The 27,831-nt window shown below is 38.6% G+C and overlaps 2 protein-coding genes across 3 annotated transcripts in view; both read right to left on the bottom strand.

The window, feature by feature from the left end:
* The window catches only part of GJA10 (gap junction protein alpha 10), a 5,406-nt gene extending 3,905 nt beyond the window's left edge, over window positions 1-1,501 (bottom strand). The window contains exon 1 of the mRNA XM_042826200.1: window positions 145-1,501. Within this exon, the coding sequence (XP_042682134.1) occupies window positions 145-1,501 (1,357 nt within the window). The remainder of the gene's footprint in view (window positions 1-144) is intronic.
* A 5,952-nt stretch (window positions 1,502-7,453) lies between these two features.
* On the bottom strand, window positions 7,454-27,719 carry CASP8AP2 (caspase 8 associated protein 2). 2 transcript variants are annotated; one of them, XM_042822740.1, is made up of 10 exons: window positions 27,652-27,719; window positions 26,802-26,877; window positions 25,465-25,545; window positions 24,381-24,481; window positions 23,116-23,190; window positions 21,795-21,910; window positions 17,530-20,060; window positions 12,133-15,082; window positions 10,128-10,227; window positions 7,454-9,550 (listed from the first exon to the last, which is right to left on the bottom strand). In XM_042822740.1, the coding sequence occupies exons 2-10, from the start codon at window positions 26,848-26,850 to the stop codon at window positions 9,494-9,496; spliced, it is 6,060 nt and encodes a 2,019-aa protein (XP_042678674.1). In that variant the 5' UTR covers window positions 26,851-26,877; window positions 27,652-27,719; the 3' UTR covers window positions 7,454-9,493. The 2 variants fall into 2 exon arrangements, with proteins under 2 accessions (XP_042678674.1, XP_042678684.1); XM_042822750.1 differs by lacking the exon at window positions 27,652-27,719 and adding an exon at window positions 27,505-27,550.
* Between the last annotated feature and the right edge of the window lie 112 nt (window positions 27,720-27,831).

Raw genomic sequence — 27,831 nt, 5'->3', positions numbered from 1 at the left:
AAGGACACCAAGGGTGCGGGGCACGGTCATAGCCGTGGCGGTGCCAGAGGCCTAGAAAAGCTGCCCCGGCCGTCTGGACCCCCCGCCCGATCCCCGGGGCCGGGTCAGGTCTGGGCCCCTCGCCTGCTCCCCCGGGGCCGCTACTTGCCATCGACACGCGGCGTCCCATGGCCGCGGGCGGCGGCGGGGTGCCGGCCGGGCTGCTTTCCTCGTGGCGCTGCCCCTCGGAGCCGGAGCATGAGGCGGAACCGGGACCGGAGCCTCGGCGGGAGGCGGCGCTCTCGCTGTCGCTGCCCGCCCGGCTCTCGGAGAGCACCCGGGAGAGGAAGCTGGACTTGCGGGTGCCCGGGCAGTGTCCGCTGTCCGGGGATTCCCCGCGGTTCTCCTCCAGGTCGCGACAGACGCTCACTCGGCTCTGCTTGCGGAGCACTCGGCGGCCCGCCCCCGTTCCGGGCCCAGCCGTCTCCGGCCCCGTCGCCTGCGGCGCCTCCTCGCTGCTGGAGGAGGGCGGCGGCTGCTGTCCGTGGTGCTGAGCCGCGCTGTGCCGGCGGCGCGGCGGGGCGGCGGCGCGGAGCTCTCCGTGGTGCTGATGGCCCGGCTGACCAGGAGGGGCGGATGGGGCGGGGGTGGCCGAGGGAGCGGTGGGGGGCGGCGGAGCCGCGGCGGAGCGTGGAGGGGAGGTGTCGGCGGCCGGGCAGGCAGGTGGGACCACAGAGTTCTTCTTGGAATTGTAAGGACTGGCCTCATCATCTGCTGGCTGCCGCGGTCGACCATAGAGGGTCTTGTGGATCTTCTTGAGGCCCAGGTGGGCGATTTCTAGGATGTTGAGGAATAGGGAGACTGCGGCAATGCTGTGCATGAAGACCATAAAGATGGTCTTCTCAGTGGGTCGGGACACAAAGCAATCCACTGTGTTAGGGCAAGGGGGCCGAGTACATTTGTAAAGGGGTGACATGTGAAATCCGTACAAAAGGTACTGACCTATCATAAAGCCCACTTCAACCACTGAGCGGGTCAGGATATGTAGGACATAGGTGCGCAGCAGAGACCCTCTTAAGGGTGCCTTATTCACTTTCTTCTGTTCTTCCAGCTTTCGCAGCTCCCTCTCCACTCTCCGGTGTTCTTCAGGCACAGGCTCCAGATCTTCTAGCTGAGCCCGCAGGTGGGCTTTCCTCTTCTGTCGCTCTTTCTCTAGAGCCCTTAATCTGTACAGTGCATGGGCCATGTAAACAAGAGATGGAGAAGATACAAATATGATCTGCAACACCCAGTATCTGATCAAAGAGATAGGGAAGGCCTTGTCATAGCATATGTTGCTGCAGCCAGGTTGCTCTGTGTTGCAGATGAATTCTGACTGCTCGTCATCCCAGACATCCTCAGCAGCCACTCCCAGCACTAGCATCCGGAATATGAACAGGATTGTGAGCCAGACTTTGCCAACTATAGTGGAGTGGATGTGCACTTCTTCAAGGATGCTGCCCAACAAGTTCCAGTCACCCATGATCAGAAGTTCATATCTAAAGTATAAAAAATAGTGTTATTTGAGCACACTACTGAATCTCTTTTCAAACTAACCCTTTCTAGTATATACATATTTTAATAATTATATTACATATATATTCTTTGGATGGAAAGAGACATTTTATAAATTTATCATTATTTTCTATTTAATAGGTCATTAAATGAATGTAGACACTACAACTACTAGTAGAAGATGCAAAGTGAGATTGTTTTAAGAGAGATTGAGTTTGGCTATAAGCCATGATACCTCTTAACTGCCTACACATCTACTGTATTTTCCACCCACCATGAAAGAAGACACTCTTTTTTTTTTCACTTTGCAAATCCACTGCCAACAATAAATTAATTCTACACCTACTACATCCCTGTCTGTGGCTCTGCTATGGCTTTGGGTGAAAAACAGCTGAAACAACTAATTAAGCCTTCATTCGTTTGAGAAAGTTCTGAGAAGTATCCTATAAATGTGACAGAATTTTTATATTTTGTACCGCAAGGTGGTAGCATTATAAATGTCATCCATTCAGTATTTTCCTGTCTGCTAGTGTAACAGTCCACATTTTTTGCCTTGAAATCCAAAACTGCAAATACACAGCTAATTTACACATAACTGTACATTTTATAGTCTCAGTCTAGAATTTTATACATAAACTTAGAGTGCATCTAGGATTCATATCTTGAGCTTTGTGCATTTAAAGCCTCAATGAATCACTAAAACTCTGTCTTGATTATAAATTTAAACATATGAAGTAAATTAAGCAGGAAATACATAAGAATGCAGTGAAGATTTTTAGTTGTAAGTGTGAGATGATCTTTTTAACCACCTCTTTCCCAGAAGCTCTTTGATTCATCACTGAGCTGTTCTATGTTCAGCTGCAAGATGCTTGATTCCCAAGCCACTTCTCTGGATTATCTTGAGGATCTTCAGGTCATGTAGGAAATTGAAATTTACAAATTGCGTGTTTGTGAATGCATTCCACAGTCTGTTGTGTTTCTGGAATGCTTTTGCTAACACAGGAATAAAATGTTGAAAGCAACCGGGGTTGTCTCTACCTCAGGCTTCTCATTTAAATTTTATTTGCCATTATTTTATGGCTTCCAAATTCCAAAAAACTCCAGTCTTTTGTAAAGTGCCATTTTGAAGTTTCTTTAAGTTGAATGCATTCTCTGACTACCTTTGTGGCTGTCTGAATAGTTATATGTGATCAATTTAAACATTAACAATACAGGCACATAATCAGAATCAGATGGAAATCCACAAACAATGATGGAGGAAGTTTCTTTCTTGCTTTCTTGCTTTCTTTTTGATTTCTTTTTCATATTCTATTAAAGTTCGTTTAATCATTTTCCAATATTCAAATCAGTTATATATTAAATTTGTGCCAGAATCTCTTTAGAGGTGATTTGCAGAGTTAAATCTTCCTTAATTTTAGTAACTATAAATTAAAATAGAACTGGAATCGATGGTCAAAACGAAATATGTCACTGTTTGAAATCATTTTTTGTCTTGCAGCCATTACATTTCTAAAGAGGCAATATACACATTTAACATCCTGAAAATTGCCAATCTGCTAACACCCACAAACTGGCCCAGTTGATCCATTGGAAGTGAACAATATCATATAATTAAACTGCAAAAAATAACAGGCTTCATAAATTCCTAGCCTTACTGAATTATACTTGTTTCCAAAAAGATTAAACGTTAAGATGCAAGTACTCTTGTTTTTAATTTGAATTGCTATCAGTCTGACAGGGATCTGCCTGTTCTGCACCTCCCTGGGAAGATTCTTTTTCTGCTTGCTTACCTTAAGAGAAAGCCTTAGATTATTTGTTCTTAGAACACTGTAGGAGCATGTAGTGCTGCTGAAGGTTGTAGCTTGGAAAACTTCCTTCACGGTACTTTCTTTTTCAATGCCAAAGAGTAGATGTGGCACTTGGAGCAGACTTCTCCGTTCTTTGTGTCTGGATGCTTGGATCACACAGTCTAAACTCTGCATGCGATTTTAAACCATCAGATTATAGGACGGTGCCTCTAGCCAAAATTATCATGCAATTATTTTAGTCAGTGGCATCTATCAAAGCTATTCCCTTGAGGCTCAATTTATTTGGCAATAGTTTGTAAAGTCCCTATGCATCGTTATGTTGAGTTTTCGAACACTGTCTCCACCCATACCCTAAGTTACATTTTCTTTTGTAAAACAAATAAATGAGCACCTTTTAGAGTCATACACATTCCTGCATTTTCTTTACATTCCATTAGTTTCGCTCTGAATCAATGCCAAAGAATCGATCGGTCATGTCCGATTTCATACTCTGTTGCCTGGTGAGTTAATTTAGTCTGCTGGAGGCAAATGGAATCGCCTAGACTTAAGTTGTTCAGAAACACAGGCCTTCATTGCTAGGAACCTTTCAGTCACTCTTGAAGACCATTCAGGATTCGCACCTGTGAGAGACACAACCTAAAAAAAGATCACAAGTTCCTAAAATAGGATTTCTTGAGACTTCAGAGACACAAGAGATGAAGCTCTGATGCTAAAAACATCCACTGCCTAGTTCTGTACTTTAAGGAAACCCCAAATAATTTTTTCCTTTGACCTTTCCTGTCAGCATCTCTCCTTTGGGTCACTCTGCATTAGCCAGATTCCCCTGCATCCCATCTGGATGAGATGTCTCTGTCCTTCACCCACACTTGTAAGCTAAGAAGTGAGTTAAAATACGTACACTTCAGTCCTGAGAGGTGCAGGACTGTTTTCCACTTCAGTCTCTTCTCTCTAAGGGTTTTCCCACTTGTTCTCAAAATGCACCACCCTCATTCTTTTGTGGTTAGCTCAACATACATAGCAATGAATCCTCTCTAGCATAGGCTGCACTGGTCTCTCTGAAAGCTGTGTTTGTGTTCAGAGCCTTTCCCTGCAGCAAACAAGGTGGTGATAATACCTTTTATTCAGCCTTAGTATAATGCAGAAGGTATACAGTTTATGTATGTTTCAAATGCTTTAAGGGAGGTAGCACTACACTCCTTACTTCCGAGAGATGTGTTAATACTCACCCCAAAAAACCTCCCAGGGCCTTTCTCATCCATATGCTTCTTCCCTCATGCTCTCTCAGGACAACATTCTCTCATGCCTATCATTGGTACTGTATTTTCACATTGCTTCTTTTTGAACTTGGCTAGAAGGCCTCTGAGGTTCAGTCAGAGCAACTGAAGCCTGGTGTCCCTTACCAGAGAGCATTGGTGATGCCTGATGGCAGCACTTCTTTTGCTCTGTTCAGCTGTGATTTACCCATCCTGATGGAGAACATGCTTTGCTGCTCCCAGCTGAAGCAGCTCATTTGCAACTTGGCACATTTTTGTGCGACCACCTTCTCTCTCTCACAGGTGACAGCACCAGGACAGGTAGCATCCATTACTCAGCCCTCAGCATAGCCATGGCATTAAGTGTTGGCCTCTCATAGGGCAGGGAAGGTGACAGCAGGCTGCCTAGGGACAATTTGCCATGTTTCTGCTTTAGCAACGCAGTAATTGGTGTTGTTAAAGGATTGCTCATGCAAGCTTGCTAATGGACTGAGAATTAATTACACATGAAGGGGAAGAAAGGCCAGGGTACATGGAGTGGTGGTGGTAGGGCAACATGGGTCTTCATGTAGTCTTCTGCATTTGGAGGTAAGAAAGAATTTGTGGTGTCTGAGGAAACTCTTGTTACAAGCATGGAATCATAGAAGCACCAAGGTTGGAAAAGACCTTAAAGACCATCCAGTCCAACAACCCATCTCTCACCAATATTTCCCAATAACTCATGTCCTTCAGTACCACATCTAAATGTTTCCTGAGCACCCATTCAAGAAACACGTATGACAGCATCTGTCATAGGTGAAAGCAGCTTACGATGTAAATGCTAGCAGGAGGCAGATGATTGTGCCTGCATGTATGCAACTCTCAAGCACAAGCCTACCACTCGCCTGCTGCAACCCACTTGAGCTGGAAAAGCAGAAGCATGTCTGATTCTGGTGGGACACACAAGGACCAGCAACAAGAAAAAGCAATTGTAGGCCATCATGAAGCCTCCCCTCAGTTTGGTTTTCTCCAAGCTGAGCAAATAAAGGGACTTCAGATGCTCATACATTTTGCCCTCACATCTTTCACCATCTTCACAGCCGTACTTTGGATGCTGATAGCTTTATGTTCTCATATTGAGGTGCCCAAAATTGCAAGCAGTGCTTGAGGTGAGGATGCACAGCACAGAGTAGAGTGGGGCAATCCCTTCTCTCACTCAGCTGGCAGTGCTGGGCCTAAAGCACCCCTGACTGTAGTTGGCCTTTTGGTCATTAAAGCCAACTTTGCTCCTGAAACATCTTGACTGACTTCATAAATTCTTCCAAGAAAGCTAAGAATTCCTTAAATCTGCTTCTTGGCATACTTTAGAAATGCAGCCTTACTGCATGCAGATGAATTGGTAAAGACTATCCTCCAACTGGCTTTAGAACAAAGACAATTAGCTGAAAGAAAGTAAAAAGCTGTAGAGTGCTGGATTAGCAGCTAAAGCATTGCAGTGCAGCCTAAAGAAATAAACATTCCTCTAGCCTACTATGCTACATAAACAGCTAGCTGGTAACAGCCTATGTAGGCCTTAGAAATCCCTCAAAATTCAGTACCTGATCCCGTGCTTTCACTGTGATGTACACCTGTCTCCTCCATAAACCCTCCTGTATGAATTTCTACTCTGGACAATCTTCCAATACCCGTGTCAATTACAATTTTTTAAACCAAATACTGGAAAAATGTGTGTGGTGGATGAAAGGAGGCACTGCATTGGCTGCACTAGCAGTAAGTGGAGTAAGACTCTCAAAGGGACGCCTGTTACTCTTTCAGGGGAAAAAAAAAATACATATTAGATACAAAAAGCTGTCTTTTTCCTCAACGAAAAAGGCAATGATTTTGGGAAGCCAAGGATGGCATAGGTTGTAATTCATAAATGGTTTGGAGGAAAGTTTGTAGTTCATTAGATTGTTCAATTTCTGATGCACTTATGTTCATAAAAAATAAGCAGTACATAATTGAAGCAGTAGTTGTATGAGAGCAGCAGCTGATTACCTCCATGTTTTTCAGTCAGAACACCACCAGTTACTCAGTTACACAAGCTAACAGAAGTCAGTTTTAGTGCTGCTTCACAGTATTTGCAGTTACCCCGCCATTAACCAGCAGTTCTGGAAAAGGTTTTTGTTTGCCTGCAGTTTCACAAATGAGGCTATAGATTTACAGAGAGTAATTTTGGCACATGAGCACCGAAATCCCTACTAAAGACATAAATCACAAACAATGCTACGAGAACACCCTGAGCCAACTTCAATTCAACAAGAACAGAAGTGTGAATTTTACAGTTTTATTCTTTGCATTACTTTTACAGTAAGCAAACTAGTTTATACAAAATAAACCCAGGGCTTCATATAGTTAAAAAAATCATCTTTGGCTAAACAAAGCTCTATTTTTTACATATATTTATATATATACACACACACACACACAGGATATTTTACATGACAATGTAGGAATCTGTACAAATACTTACAATAGACAGAACATTAAAAAAAAGTTTCATAATTTACAAAAAAAGAAATCCAAATCAGAATCAAAGGTCAACCTTCCCCCACCCCAACCTGTACAGATAAGAAAGTAAATACACACAAACAAGGAATAAACAACTTCATAATAAAATACTGTCTGCTTTTTTGAGACAGAGAGAAAGCACTTACGTAGCGGGGCTGATTCCCCTCAATGCCTTCAGTATTGTGCACATTTTGATCTATAAAGATATGGTTATAAAAATACTCGAGTCTGATTTTTCCACAAACATTAGCCAGCTTGCAGAGCAGCATTTTTCTGAGAATAAATTCAGTTAAATTTAAATTTCAATCAGTAAACAATTGTAAAAAATGGTTTTTTTTTTTAAGAACAAGCATGAACAGGTGCTCTGATCTCAGCTTAAATCACTAACCAGGTCTTGCCCATGCAGCTCAGAAGATGACATTCGCTCATCAAATGCAAATGTTTTAGAAGCAAGCACACGAGATGGAAGACTGCCAGAACTGACATTACAACCTACTCAAGTTATTCCTTCTAGGAGCTCCCAGAACACTGCCTAAAATCAGAACTATCCACTGCTTGGCAGCATGACAGTTAGTTCCGTAGGTCACGTTTGCAATATTCCAGAGGTATCAGTGGCAACCCCACTGATGAATCATCTGATGGTTGAATAGAGTGAAAAGTCTGTCCTGCTAGTTTACTACGTCTCAGGAAGTGAGCCAAAAACCATTATCCTGAGATTCAAGAAGTGTTCATTGAATTCTATAAGAAAGCAATTTAATCCAAGTTCAGAGGTGGTGTGTGTCAGTGGGGCTCTTAAATGAAGTCGAGCTCATCTCAGCAGATGTTCCAACTAAATGAAGCCTACAGTAATTCTGATCTTCAATAGCAACGAGAACCTCAAACTCCAACGTATTTATAATACAAGCCTGACCTGTGCAACTCGCAGGAATCATTCTTACAGGGAGGAAGGAAAGCTTTTTAGAAACTTGGGATAAAGCAGCAATGCATATATAGATACGTACAGAAATAGCTACACACTTCCAGTATGTACTAGTAAAACCAGAGGCAGTTATCAGAATCCTTTCAGATGAAACGCCATGAATTTCTGATGTACTCAACAACTTGTTAACGACACACACACTGCTGTCAAAACATACTAAACTGACAAGCTTTTGAGATCACTTGGATTCAAAATAAAAAAGTTTTTCTCCTGGTTAATTAGTGTAAAGTAACATTTTGTAAAACTGCAAAGGTCTGTTTCTAAATTAATTTTAAAAAAAAAAAAAAAAAACACTTTTTTTTTTGGAAACTAAATGGAGTGCTCATTCTGCAGAAGGCCTATTGACCTACATTAGCTTAATTTAAACTAACTTAAGAATCTTTCCAAGATGTGGTTTGGAGAAGATAAATTTCTTTGTTTTTCTTGAAAGAAAAAGAAAATTCAGCTATACAAACTCAGCACGAACTCACTTTAAATGTCAGCAGATCTGCAAGATGTTTTAAGCTACACAATCGTTCTTGTTAAACGAATACTTGTCACTATTTCACAATTCAGATGAAACAGAAAAACCAGTCACCAACTCAATGGCTGTCTCCACTGCGTCACAGCAGTTGGGACTCATTTTATGTGACTTAAAAAATCTAAAGGTTAGGGAATCTAGTCGAGGCCAACTGTCTAGACCTCTCCCATTATCAGTGGAGACAGATGGATATCCTCTAATGAATTCATCTTTTTCAGTTGGACATCAAGTGGCTTAGAGAGCACGTTTAAAGTTGAAGACAAATCCTATACTCAGGGCCAAATTTCCTCTCCTTGAAACATGCCAATGAGCATCTGACAAAATAGTGAAAAACAACCTATTTCTTCCCATCAGAATTCAATTACTGATAAACAGCTTCTGGAATTATTGTAATCATTACGTTGGCTTGTCCTAAAAGAAAAAAGCCTAACTTCTTAAAGTACCAGTTTTCACATTTCAACATAACCAAGACAGAATGTTTATCATTTTTCAGCATTACCTAACTTGACTCCAAAGAACTCTCATGTTTTAAAATCACAGTTTGACATCACTATACAGAGTACTTCTGCCAAGACAAGCAGAAGTACTTGACTGCATTCTTCTCCTTACTTACAGAATGCATATAACCAACACGAGATGTCACTCCCTTGAAATGATACTACACCATTTGTACACACACATTCCTTCCCAGTCAGACTCCTCTGTATTATTCTGTTGCTCTGGCAAAACATTTCAGAGCACAGCAGATTTATCAGACTTAGTATGCTGACTTGGATACCTCCTCCTACGTATAACAAACAAACACAGTGATTGCAGTCCATCACTGCTGGTACAGTTAAATCCTGCAGCCACAAAGCAGCATGGTGGTAAGTTACTTGCACTTGGATTTCTTGAATAGCTTCATAAGCTGTTTGAATCTTTCTGAAACCTAGAGGAAAACAAAAAAGGCACGTTATGGAATTCCATACAAACAGACTGATCTGCCCCCGAAGTTCTCTTTGTTTGTTTAAAAAATAAGACTATTTTGTGCTTTTTTGCTTCCATTAGATTTTAAAGGGAGAATTTTAAGAAAACCACTGTGTTAATTGGATTTGTACTCCAAGGAACTCTTCCTACACCTTTGATTATGAAACTGCCTCCAGGTTCACCAAAGAAGAGCTACAACCCACTATTTGTTGAACACTGGCTTCATTCCCACGAGAAGGGAAAGAACAAAGACTTCAAATCAGTTATGACTGAAATTTGCTCTGAATGCAGCAGTTTTAAGGTAGCAATCAAAAAGGTGCTGATGAATTCCAGGACCATAATAATCTTTTAACATATACTTTTAAAAAGCAACAACTGGGAGAATCTAGGATTCTTTTTTCCAAGAACTCCCCAACAATAGACATGAGTTTAAAAAAGCACTTTCTTAATTAGCAGAAGATCTCTTAGGTCTTAGTTCAATGGCAATCATAGAAGTACTGATGTAGTTATTCTCAATTATCAGAATGGTTATTACCTACCTGATTTGGGCTTTTGTTCAGCCTAGTGGCTAAAGAAACAAAGGTTTTACTTGAAGGTCCTTTTCTCTGACATTCCAGTAAAATCTCTCGGTCGTCATTTCTATAGCAAAAAATGGAGTTTTGAAGTTTTAAGGTAGATTTGTGCATATGCCCATATAAAAATATAATTGTATGTATTTCTGTATATATAAGTACTTCCAAACTACAAAACATGAATTCAAATAGGAGCGAGGAACTGTTAAGAGGACTCTCCCCTTTTCTAAGGCATAATAACAGAATCAGTACAAACAATCAATAGCAAGACTGTATTATCCTGTTAGGAACAGCAGAATGATTATAAGAGTTATAAACCAAAACCAAACCAAACCAAAATCATTATAAAAATTTTCACGCTTCTAAAGCAGAAACTTAAACTTCAATTGACAGCATCTCTTAAGTTCCAAAGGGATCAGTATTTTGAGGCAGATTTTCCTCAGTTCACATGTCTAGGCAGCAACTTTTACCAAAGGCCCACTGAAGTTCAGAGATTAGAGATGTATCTCACTTCCATAAGTAGCCTAATGTAACAAACACACCAGAGCCTATCTACAGTTCAAATGAGGAAAAAAAAGGACCTGGAGACTATTAGTAAACATGTCACTGATTTGCTGTTTCTTCTGTTAATTTGTTTAGATATTTGTAAAATGTATACAGACGCTTCCACTACATCACAGTCACAATGAATCTTTGATTACAATAATTCAATAAGCTACATTTAATTTCTTTCATTCCACAGAATGAAAACCCAATATAATAATTCTTTATTTAAATATTTATTTTTCTTTATTTAATTTAATTTTATTTTTTTTTTAGGCATTGTTTGATGGACAAAGACTGAGACAGAAAAACCCTGTTCATGTCCATAAGGAAAACCTTTCACAATATTATCCTATTTCATTGTTTTGCATGTTAAAAAAAAAAAAAAAAAAGTCCAAATAGCTTTCATAGTCTTTTTCTTTTTCCCAGAAGGAGTTCTTTTTTTTTTTTTAAATCCTACATAAAAACTTCTTTTGTATCCGAACTTTAGTTTAGAAAACTATGTATATGAATGTTTTAGGAGCCTCCACACAAAGCACAGATTTTATGAAGCTGCAGCAAGAACATAAAAATCTGCTAAAGATAGCTTCTCAAAGATTTATTTTATGTTCCCACACAATAACATTGCACATATCTCCACCTCACACAGCCACCTCATTTGTCACGCACATGCCATTAACTGGGTGGTAACTAGCACACACAGCATGCGTTTCCAAACAGTACGTGGGCTGAACAATTGACTGGTACATTTCTGCAGATGGAGGAGTACAGACTCCCAAGCAGAACAGTTTGCTCTCATGCCTTTGGTAGGGGAGAAATCCTTCTCCTTTCTCCTTTCTCCAGTTACCAATGCTTCCAGGCCTTGTAGGAACATCAAAGACTTCCATTCTTGCAGAGGTTGGGTGCAATTTTTGGATCAGCAAGGAAATGGGCAGGGGAACCAAAAATTGCAGTGAATAAAGTAGGCCTTGCTACATCTACATATAAGCTTTAAATACAAAAGCAAAAAAATACCATGGCCACAAAAATATCGGTAAGTGAAAGAATTAGTTACAATATATGGAAGCATTACTCTTTATGGCAAATCTGATTTAACCTACCCAAAAAAATAATGAAAAGCTGTTCTCTTCCAAAGGCTGCTAATAGAATTACTGGAAATAAGCTCATTTCTGAAATTTGCTTTCTGCTGGACAATTCCTAAGAAAAAGAATAAAATAGACTTTTGTACCTTTCAGTGGTACTGTAAGGGAAGAAATCATATTCACAAAGCCATTTGGCACAGACAGAAGGAAGCTCCTAAATTGCTATGAAGTATGCACGTAGTACTATGTTATACCACCTAAAAATCCTTTTCCCCACTTTCCAGTGTATCACCTAGATTAAAATACAAAACAAGTAAAAGGGAACAGATGAAATCAGAAATTATTACCTCGTCCAGGAAACTACTACTTCTCCTTTCTTTTTAATGATGTTTTTGGCATACAGACCAGGTGATGATGCCCCCGAGGACAAAGGAGAAGAGTCTTTGTTTTGTTGCAACTCATTATTCTTGCTGTGACATTGTTTCTGTCCTGAATTTATCCCTTCAGATTTTACATCACTTCCATTGCTGCCTTCATCCGCTGATTCAGTTTCTTTTCGTTGCCTTTTTAAGTTGGAATTCTCTTCGACAGTCTCCTTTTTCCGTTTTTTACTAGTTTTGTCATCTATGCTTATTTGACAACCTCCATCAGTATCCAAAGCAGGTTTTTCTTCAAGATTACATTCACTTGCTATGATCTCATTGGAAAGGTCTTCTGTTAAGTCTATGAATGCATCGGAGCACTCTTCCAATTCTTTTTTATTCCCGATTTCTGAGTTTCCTGGAGAAACTTGCTGACTCTTCTTATTTGCAGCAGATTCCACTGCAAAATACGAAGTTTTTTTAACACTTTCATTTGTTAAGTCTGACACTACACTGCAACCAACAGAAAAAGAAGCTTGGGATCCAGCACTTGTTCCATCTGTGTTTTCAGATACTTCCAATTTGTGTGTCTGAGGTTGTTCAGAGCCTTCACTTGGGCTTTCAGTGTCACAGCTATCTACATTTGAAGGCTTTCTATGAGGTCCAAGCAAGGGGGTAGTTTCTTCCTTTCCAGCACTACTTTGAGACTCCTTCAGAGGATGAGGTAAGGCAGGATTCTGCTCTTTTCTAATGCTGACATAAGGTAACTGATCAGTCTTAAGCAGATCGGGTTTGACAGCTTCCTGCAGAGTAGCTGCTATAGTGCTCTGCCTGCACCTTCCTTTTTCACCATTTCTCATTTCTTCTTTTTCATTCTTGGTTGAAGATGCCCATGTCTCCTTCACTAAAGCAATCTGATCAGATGCTGGGGTGATAGTTGGCACAGCACGCCGGATCTTTACAATGAAATGATCATTGGATTTCTCCATAATTACTGCTTGCATTGGCAGGCTGGAGCGACACTGAAAACCAGGAATAACAGGACGACTCATCCACGATGAAGAACAACTTGATCTACTGCTAGAGTTATCAGATTCTAAAGCCAAATGAATGTCTTGTTCAGTGGCATCTTCCCCTTCAAGAAGAGCATCCTCACTGTAATGTGCACTAAGGACACACTCAGGAGTTGAGCCAGAATTATTCTCAGATTTTAAGAAGCTGAGGTGAGCATCTGATTTCAAAGGTGATGGAATAGTTAAGGAAACAGCCAAATCTTCAAGAAGGATAGAAGAAACAAATGATTTGCTCTTTTGTAAACTGCATTCATCTTCTCTGCATGAAGTTGCACTTGTAGGAACTTCAAACATACAACTTTCATCTAGTACATCCGGATCAACAGACATTTGAAGCCTAGAAGTTAAAGGTGGAGCTCGTATAGGTGAAACAACAGCCCAGCTAATATCCTCTACGGATCGAGATTCTACATGAACCTCCTTTGGAGCAATTCTTTGCACTAATTCAGAAGTATTAGTTTTGCATTTATGATTATCTGAAAACTGTTTTTCTGGTGTCCTGAACTCCCAATCATGTCTGTCGATGTTGCCACCACTTTTTTCCAAGAGATCAGAACCTTGCAACAAACTTTTGAAAATTTCACCCATTTGAGCATCACTTACAAGATTAAATGTAAGAGTGGATGCTTGTTGTTCTGTGAGGAGGTCATAACTAAGATCAGACTTGTGAGCATCTCTGAATTGCTGGAATCCTTCTTTATCATGTTTTATGCCTTTCAGTGGAGTGATAGTGCATTGTAAATTATTCTCCTTAGTAGGTTGCACTTTGGTTTGAGAATTCCTTGTGTTATCAATGGAGTTAAGACATTTCATGAAAGCAGCTTTTGGTGCATCTGTTTTATTTTTCTCATGATGACACTTAGGTTTCTGATAATCCACAGACTGCTTAGAAAGGATAAATTCTTGAGGTTTTTGAGATCTGACTTTCAGAGACTTTTTCCTAGATCTCTGCACATCATTTTTATGACTGATTTTGCGGTTTTGTTTTCCTGTTCTTTCAGGCTTCCCTTTCTCACTCTCATTTCCCAACTTTATCACATCACATTGTTTTACTATAATTCTCTTCACCTTCTCAAATAAGTAGTCAAGCTGTTCATCTACAAATTTCCATAACCGTTTTTTCATATCTGATACTTGTTGTTCAAAAAGATGGTCTACTATTGCATTCTTTTTAACTTGCTTGAGTTTGGACTCTATAATATCACATACATTCAATTTTAATGTCTCACCTGATGTAGACATTTTGGAAAAGTTCAAGTGCTTTATTAAAGATGTAAAATTTATGATAGCAGATTCAATAATTCTGTGAAAATGCTGAACTGGGAAGCGTACCTTGAATTTCATATAATTTTTCCTCATCTGCTTTCGTATAGCTCTTAGCATTTGCATGATTTCTTGCACATTTGAAGGTTCAACTATAACTTCAACTATTTTTTCAAGACAAGTAATGCTCACAGTTTTATTTTTCTTCACTTCCTCTGAAGACCTGAAAGTCTGCTTTTTATGTCTCTCTCTGTTCTGCATACTTCCTTTCAAAGAAACAAATTTTCCATTATCCTCATTGCAATGTACAGTTTTGTTCTTTTGATTTTGTGGACTGCTGGTCAAATTCCGTGTTTCAGAAGAAGTTTTTGGTCTCGTCTTTTTTGGATTTTCAGAATGTCCTTCTGATTTAGATTCTTCCTCATCTTCATCACTACTTATGATTTCTCCTTCTTCTATTTCATCTGAAGAGATACTCAGCCGGGACTCGATCTCTAAGCGTGCATCAGACAGGCTAAGAGGCTTTTGATTTTCTTTATTTACCTCCTTTGACAAATTCTTTGAGGGACAGATGACAACTGTACCTTCAGGAATTAAATCTATAAAAAGAAAACAGTTTGATAATAATTATAAAGAATATAATTATAAACAGATTTTTTAGAAAAACAAGGAGAATTCTATTCTTCAAGGTGACTGTTCAGGATTGTTTCAAACTGCTGATGACAATTCAGGAAATTTGAGCTATGGAAAGTCTGGGTAGTTCTCATTCAGCAGAATGGGATTTTTCTGATCTTCAAAGGGCCAATAAGGACTCAGAGTTTCACCAAAGATGCATGATCTTTCCTACAAACATATCCATTGAAAAGAGAAATCTCCAAGTTTCCATTAGCTTTGAACTTTTCCACTTACTTTAGCAACTTTTTTGAACACTGCACAAGCTGAATTTTAACTCTGATATCATTACGGATTAAGATTTACATTTAAAATTTGATTTCCTTTTAATAATGTTACTATGAAAACAAAAGGAGCAATATAAATACCCTGCTGATGTCTGCATTCACCTAACTTTTCCTCTACAGACAAGGAGCTACTTCAACTCTTCAATTCCATCAATACATTAAGTTACTGAACAAAGAGAGGCCCATTATACTAGCCACTATATATGTGGTAAACTCCTATTTCAATTGTTGATGCATTTAAGATTACCAGGACCATAAAGAAATACAATGGGATAAAAAGGTTTTTCTATTTTTCTTTTTTTAAAGGGATGTTGAGAAAAACCTCAATTACAGGTTCCTGAATGATAAAAATAGGGAGTATATGAAAGGAAAGGCTCTTTCACAAATTCATTAAATGTTTTATATTTTTTATAGATTCAATAATTTAATAATTATTTAAAATTCAAAACAAACACTATTTAGTTAAGGAAAATAAGTAATTACAATTAGCTACAAAGCAAGCTAATTTCCTGTATATATAAAAACCCACTCAAACGCGTTTGTATCGATTAATGAGATTCGCAGTTAATTACAGGCTTGCTGGACACTAGTTAATAAAACTCTTACGTTCAATCTCACATAGATTAGACTGCTTAGTGACCTCTAACAAACTCTTCATCTGGTACATGACTGTACCTGAATTCCATCTCATTATAAAATAAACTTCTAATTTATGTTTTCAAGCAGTGTTTGAAAATGTTTACACAGACTCTACAGCTGGAAAAGAGTATTTCTTTACTACCTCCATTTCAGTTTTACAAGGATCAATGTATTCTCGAACTAACCAAGTTGTAAGTATTTTGACAAACTAAAAGTACAAAACAAAAGCAGTCAAAATACACTATTAATGTATGTCCTGCAGAATAGCAGAGATGGGAGTATTGAATTCCAAGGCTAAGAAAAGCCACGATCTCCCATCAATTTAACACACGTAAATTATTAGACAGGTGTGTCACTAGTTAGATCACAAAGACAACGAGGCATTTAACTGCAGAGGTGAAAGTCACTGCTTCATAATACAGCTGTAAGCTCTGGACAGGAATGATTCTTATAGTTAAACCAGAGAAAAACACTTATTTCATGTTAATCTACTCTGCCCCCTGTACCCCCTGGCAGTTCAAAGAATATAAACCACTGTAGGAATAAAACATAGATCACTAAAGGAATCCACATGTGAAAGAGTAGCTTTCTCAAATACAGGAGACAAAATTTGAGAGTAAACCATGTTAAGATATGCAAAACAAACTCCAAACCAAACAAACACTATGACTTAAAACACACAAAACAGAACTTCACTGCTACTCTCCCATTCCTCTTCTACAAAGTCAGAACTTCCAAGAAAAACTATTAGCTGCAGGAGGACATTACAAGAAGTTTTGAAAATTAGCCAAGGAAAATATTTAAACTTTGGATTGCCTATTTTCTCTTTGAGCGCTGTCACTGTATTTTATCTTCCTGATATCGTGTTTAGGAATCAACTTATTATTATTGGTATATTCTTGTGTTCTATGATGCGTTCTATTTTTTTTTTCCATTAACTGACTCACAATGGTAAAACACACCTAAAACTTCACAGTGAAATTTATCCAAGACACTTTCCTTGGCTGACACTCCTAAAAACAGAGAGTCTTAGGTACCCTCCTCAGTGTTCAGAGAAGAAATAAATGCATGAAAAAAATAGGATCCTAACTTACTCCTGCCTCTAAAATCCCAGAAAGATCTAATATACATAGTCAGAAGTAACAATAGGTAAGAGACATACATATATACACACACATTTTAGACATTTGCATATTAACTCTTATTTCTATTATTTAGTTATAAGCAGTGACTAACTCCAATTTTGCTTGCACCGTAGTTCAGTCAGTACAATCTTGATGTTAGCAATGAACAGTTCTGTGATAAACAAGAAGACTGTTGTGATTTACATAGCTAAAGAAGAAACAATCTGTATTTTTGAGAAAGCAGTTAAAAGAAAGTAATTTCTGCTTTCCATGAATGCACCTTCTAAGTCTCTATTTCTAAAACAAATTAGAACTTATGAATACCTTTGTTATAACTCTTCATGAGACCTTTGCAGGGACTTTCCATCTTAAGTGCTTTTGCCAAAGGGCGTATTGGACTGTTCAGTGGGCTGATAGCCTTTGGAATATGCCTCAAGTGATTGAGATCAATGCTCAGTATTGAACTGTCATCATCAACAGGTACTGGGTTAGGTTCTCTCTCTTTAGTTCCAGGATACATTTCACTGCTTATAGATGAAGATGCAGTTGTACCAATATCAGTTAAGTCCGGCTCCATATCACATGTATTCTGGTCAACCAATGGTACATCTATATTGTTTAATACATTTTTGTCAGGTGACTGAGACGCATTCATACTAATTCCACACACTTCTTTTTCCTCAACAGGATGCTCAAGATTTTCTACAGTCAAATGATCACTGTCTTTCACTACATCCACCGAAGATTCCTGTTTCGTTTCATTAGTATCACCTGCAGCAACACATGACTCCAAGTTACCAGAACTTTTGGCTTCCAGGTTAAGTAAGACAAGGTTTTGAGAGTCCTGGTGGTCTGAAGAGTTTTTTGTATCAGCAGCTAGCCATATTTCATTTTCCTCTTCCTTCTCCACTGCTGACTCAGGAAGTGTTCCCATGCTTTCACTGTGCATTTTAGATTGTCCCATTTCTGCTGCTAACACGTTATCATTGTGCATCACATGTACTGTCATAGGCAAGTTTTCATATTGTGCCATGCTTCCTGCCACCTCCTGAGAGGAAGCTTCAGGGTGATTCAGATCTGTTACAGACATTGCTGAGGCTTCTAATTCAATTGGATCACAAGCCTCTGCTGCTGATGATGACAAAGTTTCAGTTGGTATCTCATCAGGAATCAGTGCTTTTGCTGTTTCCAGCAAGCCTTGGGATGGTATGTACCCCACTACTGGCTCTTGTAAGGTTTTTGAGTTCACTTCACAGGTTGTCACTGCTGACATTGCTTCAGACTGAGCTGGATCTGCTGCTGCTACTTTCAAGACTTCACTTTCAGAATTGACAGAAACAGGAAGTGTTGGTTCCACACTGATTTTAGTTGCAACATCTGGAACTTGCAGCGTTACATTCACTTGCACTGCAGCACCACAGTTAACAGGGTGGGCAGAATCTAGCACATCTGCATGCAGAGTAAACTCTGTAGTTCCCTCATCCGTAGCCATTTGGGAAGGTGCTTTAAGTCCATCAGCTGGCAAAAGACACTGCTTTTTTGCAGGAGAAAGAGTTAAATTCAGCTTTTCCATAAAGCTGAGTTTCAAGTCTTTGCTTTTTATCACCGAGTGATTTTTAGTTTGGGGAAATTTATGGTCTTTTAAACTATCTGTAACTCTGGCTGTTTCTTCTGACTTACAGGATTTGTTTCTCTCACTTTTTATATCTGTATCTCTCTTAGATTTTTTCGAAGGTTGGTGAGAAACCTCTTTTGTAGCTTTTCTTTCACTTCTAGAATGTCTGTTTTCATCTTGATTTTCTCTTTCCCTTTTCCTTTTTTCTTCAGTTCTGTGCTTCTCTGATTTGGAATGTGCTGTTTCCCACTCATACCTACTACTATTTTCCTTAAAGCGTGCATATTTATGCTCTCTGCTGCTGGAACTAGAAGGTGAAGACCTTCCTTCTCGAGAACTATGATCATTTGCTCCTCTGTCTCTCTTGCAGTTGATGTCTCTTCCTGTTCTGGACTCTTCCACACGGCATTTACGTGACTCATGAAGAGTCTTTGAATGTTCATTCTTTGAATATGGACTATTCCCTCTACCAGACCTCCTTGATTGCTCCTGTAGTTTATCATTTGGTTTATTTTTTTGGCTAGGGTTCTTTTCATCTTTATCATGCATTTTAATGTCTTTCTTCATTACATTCAGTGATCTCTCACCCGCATACAATTCTCCTCTTGCTTGACATCTGTCTTTATCAGTAGTTTGTTTATCCCAGGAAGAAACACTCTTTTCTACTTTTCTTTCTGTGGATGGGCTGCATTTGACTTTTATGCTCTGATTTTTTTGCTGCAACTCATTTTTACTAGTCTTTTCTGAGTGGGCTTTCAGCTTCTGATGAGGATCTGAATTCCCTTCTTCACTACTGGTATTATTACAAATACCACTGTTACCAGTACTTTGATGTACTTCTCTTTTGTATTTGTTGACATTTCCCCTACTGTGCTGTTCATCACTTTTTGTTTCTTTTTTTTCCTTTTTGTTATCCTTGTTGGAACTATGGTCATGGTTTGATGGACATATATGATTACTGTCACCACAGAGCTCTTCAGGAGGGTAGCGCAGTATATATGGAGTGTTTCTTTTATCAGAGCTAGACTTCACGTTCTCCACACTGTGAGATGAATAACTGTGGTACATATCCTTTGAAGAGTCATTTTTCATTCTATGATCCATCTTTGTACTGTCACCTAAGTCAGAAGATCTGAATTTGTAATCTTTTGTCTTACACATCTCAGAGCACCTTCCATTAGTTGATCCAGGAAGATTTGCCCTGGTGAAGCCACTTCGATGACTGGGAAATTCTGATAGCCTATGTATACAGAGAAAACAAATCCTCATGTTAGTTTCGAAATTTATTTAAAAATAACTGAAGTCAAACTATAATGAATCTACCTCTTTCTACAAACTTGTCAACCTTTCTTCCAGCTTCAAGTTGAAGAAAACATATGAAGTTATTAGACTTCTACTTTATCCCTAGCACACAGTAAAATAATATATTTTGTACACATATTTTCCAAACTAAATTAACGTAAAGAAAAAGCAAGATCTATGGAAAAATACCATATTTGTTCTGAAATAATGCTTCAGTAATTTAAAGTAGTATTTCATTGTCCAGCAAGAAAGCCTTCTGTTAGGACTTTTTTTGTTCTTTTAAATCCACATACGCAGTTCACAATATTCATGATAAAAAAAATGCAATTCAACAGTTTACTGCTGCATAAAATGACAACCAAAATAATAGTGACTTGTGCTTACTCCACTCAATAAGCAAACAAGTTTCTGAAGCTGGAACTTCACGCAAGCTGTAGAAAACTAATAAATGACAATAATTGAGCCTCATCAAGGCCAGGTATTACTGCTCCAACGTCATCATAATAAAAAGAAAAGAAATTAAGAAGTGAAATAGAAAAAGGCACACGCAGTCTGTATATATTATAATCTGAACTCCTACTCATTACTCAAAGTACTCATAAAAGCTACCTCACCATCAAAAAAAAAAAAAAAAAAAAGAAGACAACATTTTTGTTATATTCAACAAAGCACTTCATCACAGTTATATAATTAAAGACGACGTCAACTTTCTTTAATACCCTCCACTATCTCATAAGAACGATTGTGTCTAATCCGTGTGGAAATAAAGAGAAGTCATAACAAAAAATGATAGCAGCAACCTCCAAATACATGGCCTCTGTTTTTAGTTAAGGATCACAGAACCACAGTGATGAAGTAGTTACTATACACAGGCATTCTGTTTTGGCCTGAAATTATATCTTGATTCCAGTGCCCAATTGTAAGCAATCAGTTCTTCAGTTTCAAAAAAAACAGAATTGGTTTTGCTTTTTGAAACTACACACTGCTCTTGGAACAAAACAGTAAATTTAAACATGTAACAACCAGTATTCTGCAATATGACTATATTACAAGAATATGCAATTGTGCGATGAGAACTGAGCTTCAGAGAGAAGTGCAGTTGTAATCCAAAACCCATTTCTACATTTCTGTTTAATTTTATATTATACTAACAAGATTTTGCCATTACATCTGGATTCACGTGTGGCGAATGTCAGTATCCAAGCATCTTTCTTGCGTGAAGTCTAATAGAAATTACTGAAAACCTAACTACTATCTTTCACCACTGGAGAGAATATTTTCACATATATTCTCCTTATTTACATCCATTTACTACTTGAAAAATTTCATGGAATTCATCTGCCTGTGACTGTAAAAATACAGTAGTTTCAAAGCTGAAAAATACAAAATAACTGCAATGAAACATGCTAGGCGGTTAGAAAACCCAACTGGAATGGGTGACTAAACAAAACAAAACAGGAAAAGTGGTCACCCTTTGTATTTTGTTCTCTATATTACAAATCAAAGAGTTCATCCAGCAAAAAACAAACAAACAAACAAACAAACAAAACCCCCACACATAAACTATCAAATTATTTTCTTTGTAATTACTTCACTTGAAATACATAAAAGGTTTATAACAAGTACACGATCAGACAACAAACACACTTGAAGTTCCACTGTCTAGCTGTACCTTTGATGGAGATTACTGATTTCTTCATCCTTACGGTTAATTTCCACTCTTGCTGTTTTGATAAGTGCTGAAATATTTTTTTTAAGAGCTTGATTTTCATTCTGTAGAATGATATTCTATTTTTAAATAGCAAAAGGAGTAGGGAAAAAGGAGAACATGAGAGTTAGCCTGGGAAACCAAACATGCAACAAAGCATACCACAAGACAACTGTTAAAAAAAAAGTCCTGTCTTATGTGTAAACTGATGGTAGAACACATGAAAAAATGTTTTGGAGAAGTCAGAATTGCTGAGACCCACATAAGAGTGTTACTATTATTATTAACTGTTAAGAAACTGAAACGACAACAAAATATCACTCACATTTCTGCCTATGTGCTTGGTAATTACTTGCAGTGTTGTAAGCACACAAATTATTAAAACTGAAATATGGAAAAACAAACAAACAAAAAGCAAACCCAAAAACAAAAACCAAAAAAACCAAACAAGCAAATAAGAAACATAAAGCTAGAAGACTACAATCCTCCTTTTTGCTTCATTTTTTCACTCTACTTGTTTCTTTCACAGTCACATTGAATGCGGCATTAAGCTCTTTCAGATAAAGACAAAATATATCTAATACAATTTTGAGCACCCTAACATTCTAGTATTTTTAGATGGAGCATTCTAGAATCCTATTTGACAATTCTAGAGACAGTTTCTTTTAATAACTGCTCTCAGCTAGGCCCGCTCAGAAGAACAGACAAATTTTGTAGAAAACAATTCAAAAGTATGACAGCAGGAATTGGTTACCATTTAAAGCTTAGAATCTTTTCAACTTATCTGTAACACACAGTAGAGCAAGATGCAGAATTGCCTAAGATAATCTAATTATATGGGATGGCACAGCGCATATGCTAGCTCAATGTGAAGAGTAGTTCAGCCTTATCAAAATGGCATTTGCTTGATACAGCTATCTTCTTCCAGTTCTGACAGCTTGTGTACTTTGCAACCTCCCTGCTGCATTACAGGTAGATTTCAATAAACCAAAGAATTTTTTTTTTTTTAAAGTATTTGTTTGACATGCTTATTTTTTAATCAGAGATAGAAGACAGCATTTTTAAGAATTCAAGTGTTACAATACACATCACCGTAAAACAAGCAAAATTACGTGTTGATTTGGCCCTAATCACTGTCTTAGAGTTTACAGATGTGCACTACAGATCACCAGTTTAATTGTTATTATATAAAAGTTATGGAAAGAATACGAAATTAACTCTCTCAAGGCAACGTTCAGCTTGCTTTACGTAAATCTTGACAATGCTGCCCTTGGATCTACTGTACCTGTGCCTGTATTTCCTTCAATTTCTTCATCAGCTCTTTAATTTGCTGTTGACATTTTCCATACTCTGCCTGCAACTGTCAAAGAGAAGAATTCACAGTACAGAAGTGAACATAATTACAAAAAAAGTTACTCTTCTAGATTATTAGTTCGTTAACACCACAATTTATATATCAAAGCTCTGTTTTTCCAAAACTACCACTCAAATGCCAGTATTAAAATAAAAAAGCTTCAGTACACTCCAAAGGCATAAAATTCACAGACATTCACGTAAGAGGAAATCTGTGTGTGCTTGCCCAATTGTCACATGCCAGACTGTAATAGGAAGCCATTACAATCGTGAAAGTTTTCACAATCTGAAATGTGTTTTTTTTTTTTCCACAAAAAACAATTTCAAGTTTTCACAATCGTGAAAGTAAAGACAAAACTGTGTAAAGCAAGCAGTTCTCAAAAGCCTTACAGACAGAAACTTTAACAGATTTTACACAATACAAAATAGTTAAGGAAAGTCGTAATCATGATAGAAAATTATCCAAAAATCAAACTTAGACTGAAAGAAATAGACTGCAAAAAAACCTGCTCTTGTTGAGAACACAAAATACACATGTAGTATAAGATTTTCTTTAAAACTGGACGCCTACTTCCTTATTTGTTGTTTTTGACAATGAATTGGTTTCAAACTTATGACATTTTCATCATTTAGTGGACTACTGGGCGTTTTGTTCCTGCTTCTTCTCCAGTGCATTTTATCTGTGGATGTCTTTACTCTAAATCTTAAGTTTATATTTAGACTGCATATATACTTATATGCATATATACTTATAAACTTGCATATATGATGTTACATGAGTATGTCTTCTTCTGATTTGCTATAAGCAGTTACCTACTGCATAGTTGTTCTTAGACTCAAGGACACATGAGATCAATTCACACCCTATCTACATTAGCTAGGTAAAACTTCTTACAGGAAATGTCAAGACCATCCTTGCACAGAGAGTTGAACAGGTACATAACTAGAAACAAATATTTCCTCTACTGATACAACTGCATGCAAAAGGATGCTAAGTGAGAACAGCCTATGTCATAGAGAATGAAAGATTTACTGATTCTGATAAACCTGTTGACTAACAGCTTACAAACAAACACAATTTTTCATTCCTTTATTTGAAAGCAGCTTTCCTATCTTCCCAATAATGTGAGCACACTAGCAAACATTTATTGCAATATTAAAAAAAAAAAAAATATTTTTTGTTACATTAATTCACACCTCATTGTAAGATGCTTCCTTTGCAGTTCCTTCTTCAATTAATATCTCATCAAATAAGTTTAAACTGTTGCCAGCTGGTGTTGAATTTGGAGCAGAGTTGTCTGTAAAAAGAAAAACATATATCACAAAGAAAAAAACCAAGTTCTATGTAGACCGCGTTGTATCACAGCGAAGAAAATGACCTTATCTGAAGAAATCCCCACTTTGGACTTCAACTTTTGTACTAGTTTTTATTGGAAATACATCATCCAATTTACATCAATATAAAAGAGAACAAAGAAATCTAAAGTTCAATTTAAAAACACTGTGTTAGAAAATTTATAGATTAAGAGAACTTCTAAGAATAAAATAGAAAATGGAAAGAGAGAAAAAGATGTACGAATGTTTTACACCTGTAGGATGCAGTACAGTGCTTCCATAAACATTCAATGCACTCACAGATGTAAGGATGACAGAGAAACACTTGTTTAAATACTAGAAACTGCATTTCATTAAACTGCCTTATAAAAATCCAAAAAAGGGAACATATTGAAATTTTGTCTCTTTCTCACCTTAAAAGAAGATAAAAGAGGAAAATAACTTACATTAGCATGTGAAATTACTCTGAACATTAAGGATTAAAAGGACCTACAGAATGCAATGTATCACACAAAGTATGTTTTGCAGCTCTCACTGGTGATTTACTAATCAGTGACTGTTGGTTCTGGTCCTGAAGCTATTTTACAAATACAAAAGAAAGGTGTGTTTTCCAAGACAAAATGTCTAATAGTGAGGCACAGACAGAAGAGCTGAAGTTTCTCTACACCCTTTCATGAGTCTCTTAAAATAACCAGCACTGCATGAAAACTGTACTATAATCAGTTAGGTAAAATACTTCAGAATTCTCAGCTGTATTTACACATGTGTATACATTGTACACATGTGTTCAATGTGTATGCCTTGAATTTATGTAAGTAGGTCACTGAAGCACATGTCAGCCCATCTAAATGCAAATTTAAAGCTAAATGTTGTCTTGCTGGAAACCAGCCTAAAAAGCAACAGACTATAATACTTAAACCCAATTAACAAGATTCATTCAACTTACCAGGAGCTGTCAAGCCACTGTCCAAACCATCATAAATATCCACTGAGCTCTCATCACCTTCCTTAAAGGGGGATGCTTCAGCTAAAGTAAGAAGAAAAAAGAGCAACAAAGTAAACTTTTAAAAACTCCAACTTCTAACTTTCTAGGTATAGCCATGACCCTAGAGCACTGCAGAATAGTAGTAGTAGTTTATATGGAGAAACAGTCTTTAGTCATCTGGGAGCAAATAAAGTTCTGTTATCAATTCCTAAATCTCACAAGACCTGTCCAAGAAGCAAATTTTATGGCTTTAAGTACAATTTAATATTAACAACTGGCAATGCTGACTTAGTCTGAATTGGAAACACTTTTCTGGAATACACTGAATCCAGAAGTTATACAGATAAGACAAAGATAAAGATTTCGAATCACAAAACCACTACTATTAAAAGAAATAATTCTCACCAAGTAACAGGAAGCATTTCAACAGTCTGTCATAATTCAGATTTTAATTTTGTCGTCTATTCCCACTCTAACTGGTTCTGCAAAATTGTTTTGATCTAGATTTCTCCAGACTCTTCTCATATCTTTTTCCAGTGCCTCTTTATTACTCTCATCTCCTACATGAGAATCTTTCCAGTACTGCAACAAATATTATTACTTTTAAGAAATATAACAATATCCACCAATTTTCTGAGGCTGGAAATCTCACAAATGCATCAGATCAACAAACTGCTCAGCTGGACACAACACTGGAGCACCCTGACTGTTTGTACTAGATCTGAAGTCACAGCATGTGTCTGTAAGAACAAAAAACAGAGGACCAAACTCTCGACTTACCCAAATGCAGAGATGAGGAAGGTTAAATCACATGCTATAAATTAAAGGTGAGAGGCCTGTTGCAGACACTTTGGCAACGTATTAGAAACTCAAAATACAAATGCATAAGTTATGGTGGCAAATGCAATGTTACTGATGTGATCACAGAATGGCCAGGGTTGGAATGGACCTCAAGGATCATAAATATCAACCCCCCTGCCACATGCAGAACCACCAGTCTCCATATTTAATACCAGATGAGGCTGCCAGGGCTCCATCCAATCTGGCCTTGAACACCTCCAGGGACGTTGCATCTACAACCTCTCTGGGCAGCCTGTTCCAGCATCTCACCACTCAATGACACGATGTGGCTTACAATGAGACCATTTCATGCTAAGTAACTACAGCTTACCAGCGTTTGTCCCAACTTACATTATTTCCATTTTGTTTTTATTAAGTACCTTTCAGACCTATGTATTTCTGTAATACTCCATGTGTTATTTCACTGCCAAACAGGACATGGCGCAAACTCATCTTACCAGCACAGCGGGTATCAAACAATCCCAGTCCATCCTCATCTGCTGCCATGATACAAACTCCCTACGGCTTCCCCATCTACGAACAAAAAGAGGAAAGATAATCGATTCACCAACAATTTAAGAACATCATTGCAAAACAGAAGCATACAGAAGAGCAACATTTACATCTGAGATATTTGGTCTTTAACAAAAGACAAAAAGAAACTGTCAAAACTCTTACATCAAGGTTAACAAGCTTAGAACGTGATCAGGAGCGAAAACAAGAAGTTACCCATCTCATAAAGAACCATTCTGACTTTCGGGGTAAGGCCTTCAGCAGTATCTTCGTTTTCATACACTGAATAAACACCCTACAAAGAAACTTTGTCATGCGGACGTCCTGCTAACAGGTCTGACCGTATTCCTTCCCCAGCTAGTCATACCACTGCGTAACTCGAATTTCCCTCCTGCTGCCCAACACGCACAAACCAAACCGAGGTGCAGCTCCGTGCCTTCCAGCCGAGCCCCGAAACTCACTCACAGGGCACGGGTACCCCATGGCAGCAGCGCGGAGCGGCAGGTCAGGCCCCGGCCCTGCCGCCAGGAGCAGCCACAGCCCTTCGGCCTCGCCTAGCCCTATCGCCGCCTCCCGCCCGCCAGGCCGAGCCCCGTCACGGGGCGCACACAGCGATCGGGGCAGGGAGGGCCTCCGGGAGCAGCACACCTCGGGCGGGCTGCGCTAAGGAGCAGCGGAGCAGCTCCAGCTGGTCGAAATCAAGCCGAACGTGAAAGAAGAGAGCGGTACCACGCGACATTGAGAGGAGAGAGTAAATGGGAAAGGAAAAGAGAGAAAAAAAAAGCCCGCACCCACCAGTGAGCCACAACCCGCGACGACCCACAGGCCGCCACCGCCGCTGGTCCTACAGGCCGGGCGCCGAGGGGGCGGAGCTTCCAGAGGCGGCAGCCAATGGCAGCGGACGCAGCGCACGTCCGCAGCCGAGACGTCCACAAACCCGATCCCCGACTCTGAGCAGTTGGCGCCAAAGTGAGG

Source organism: Centrocercus urophasianus, unplaced genomic scaffold (assembly GCF_019232065.1).
Source record: "Centrocercus urophasianus isolate 14NV4802_14NV808 unplaced genomic scaffold, USGS_Curo_1.0 seq_10, whole genome shotgun sequence".
Classification (NCBI taxonomy): Eukaryota; Metazoa; Chordata; class Aves; order Galliformes; family Phasianidae; genus Centrocercus; species Centrocercus urophasianus.
The sequence above is the reverse complement of the archived record's forward strand: the minus strand, read 5'-3'. Positions and strand labels throughout refer to the sequence as shown.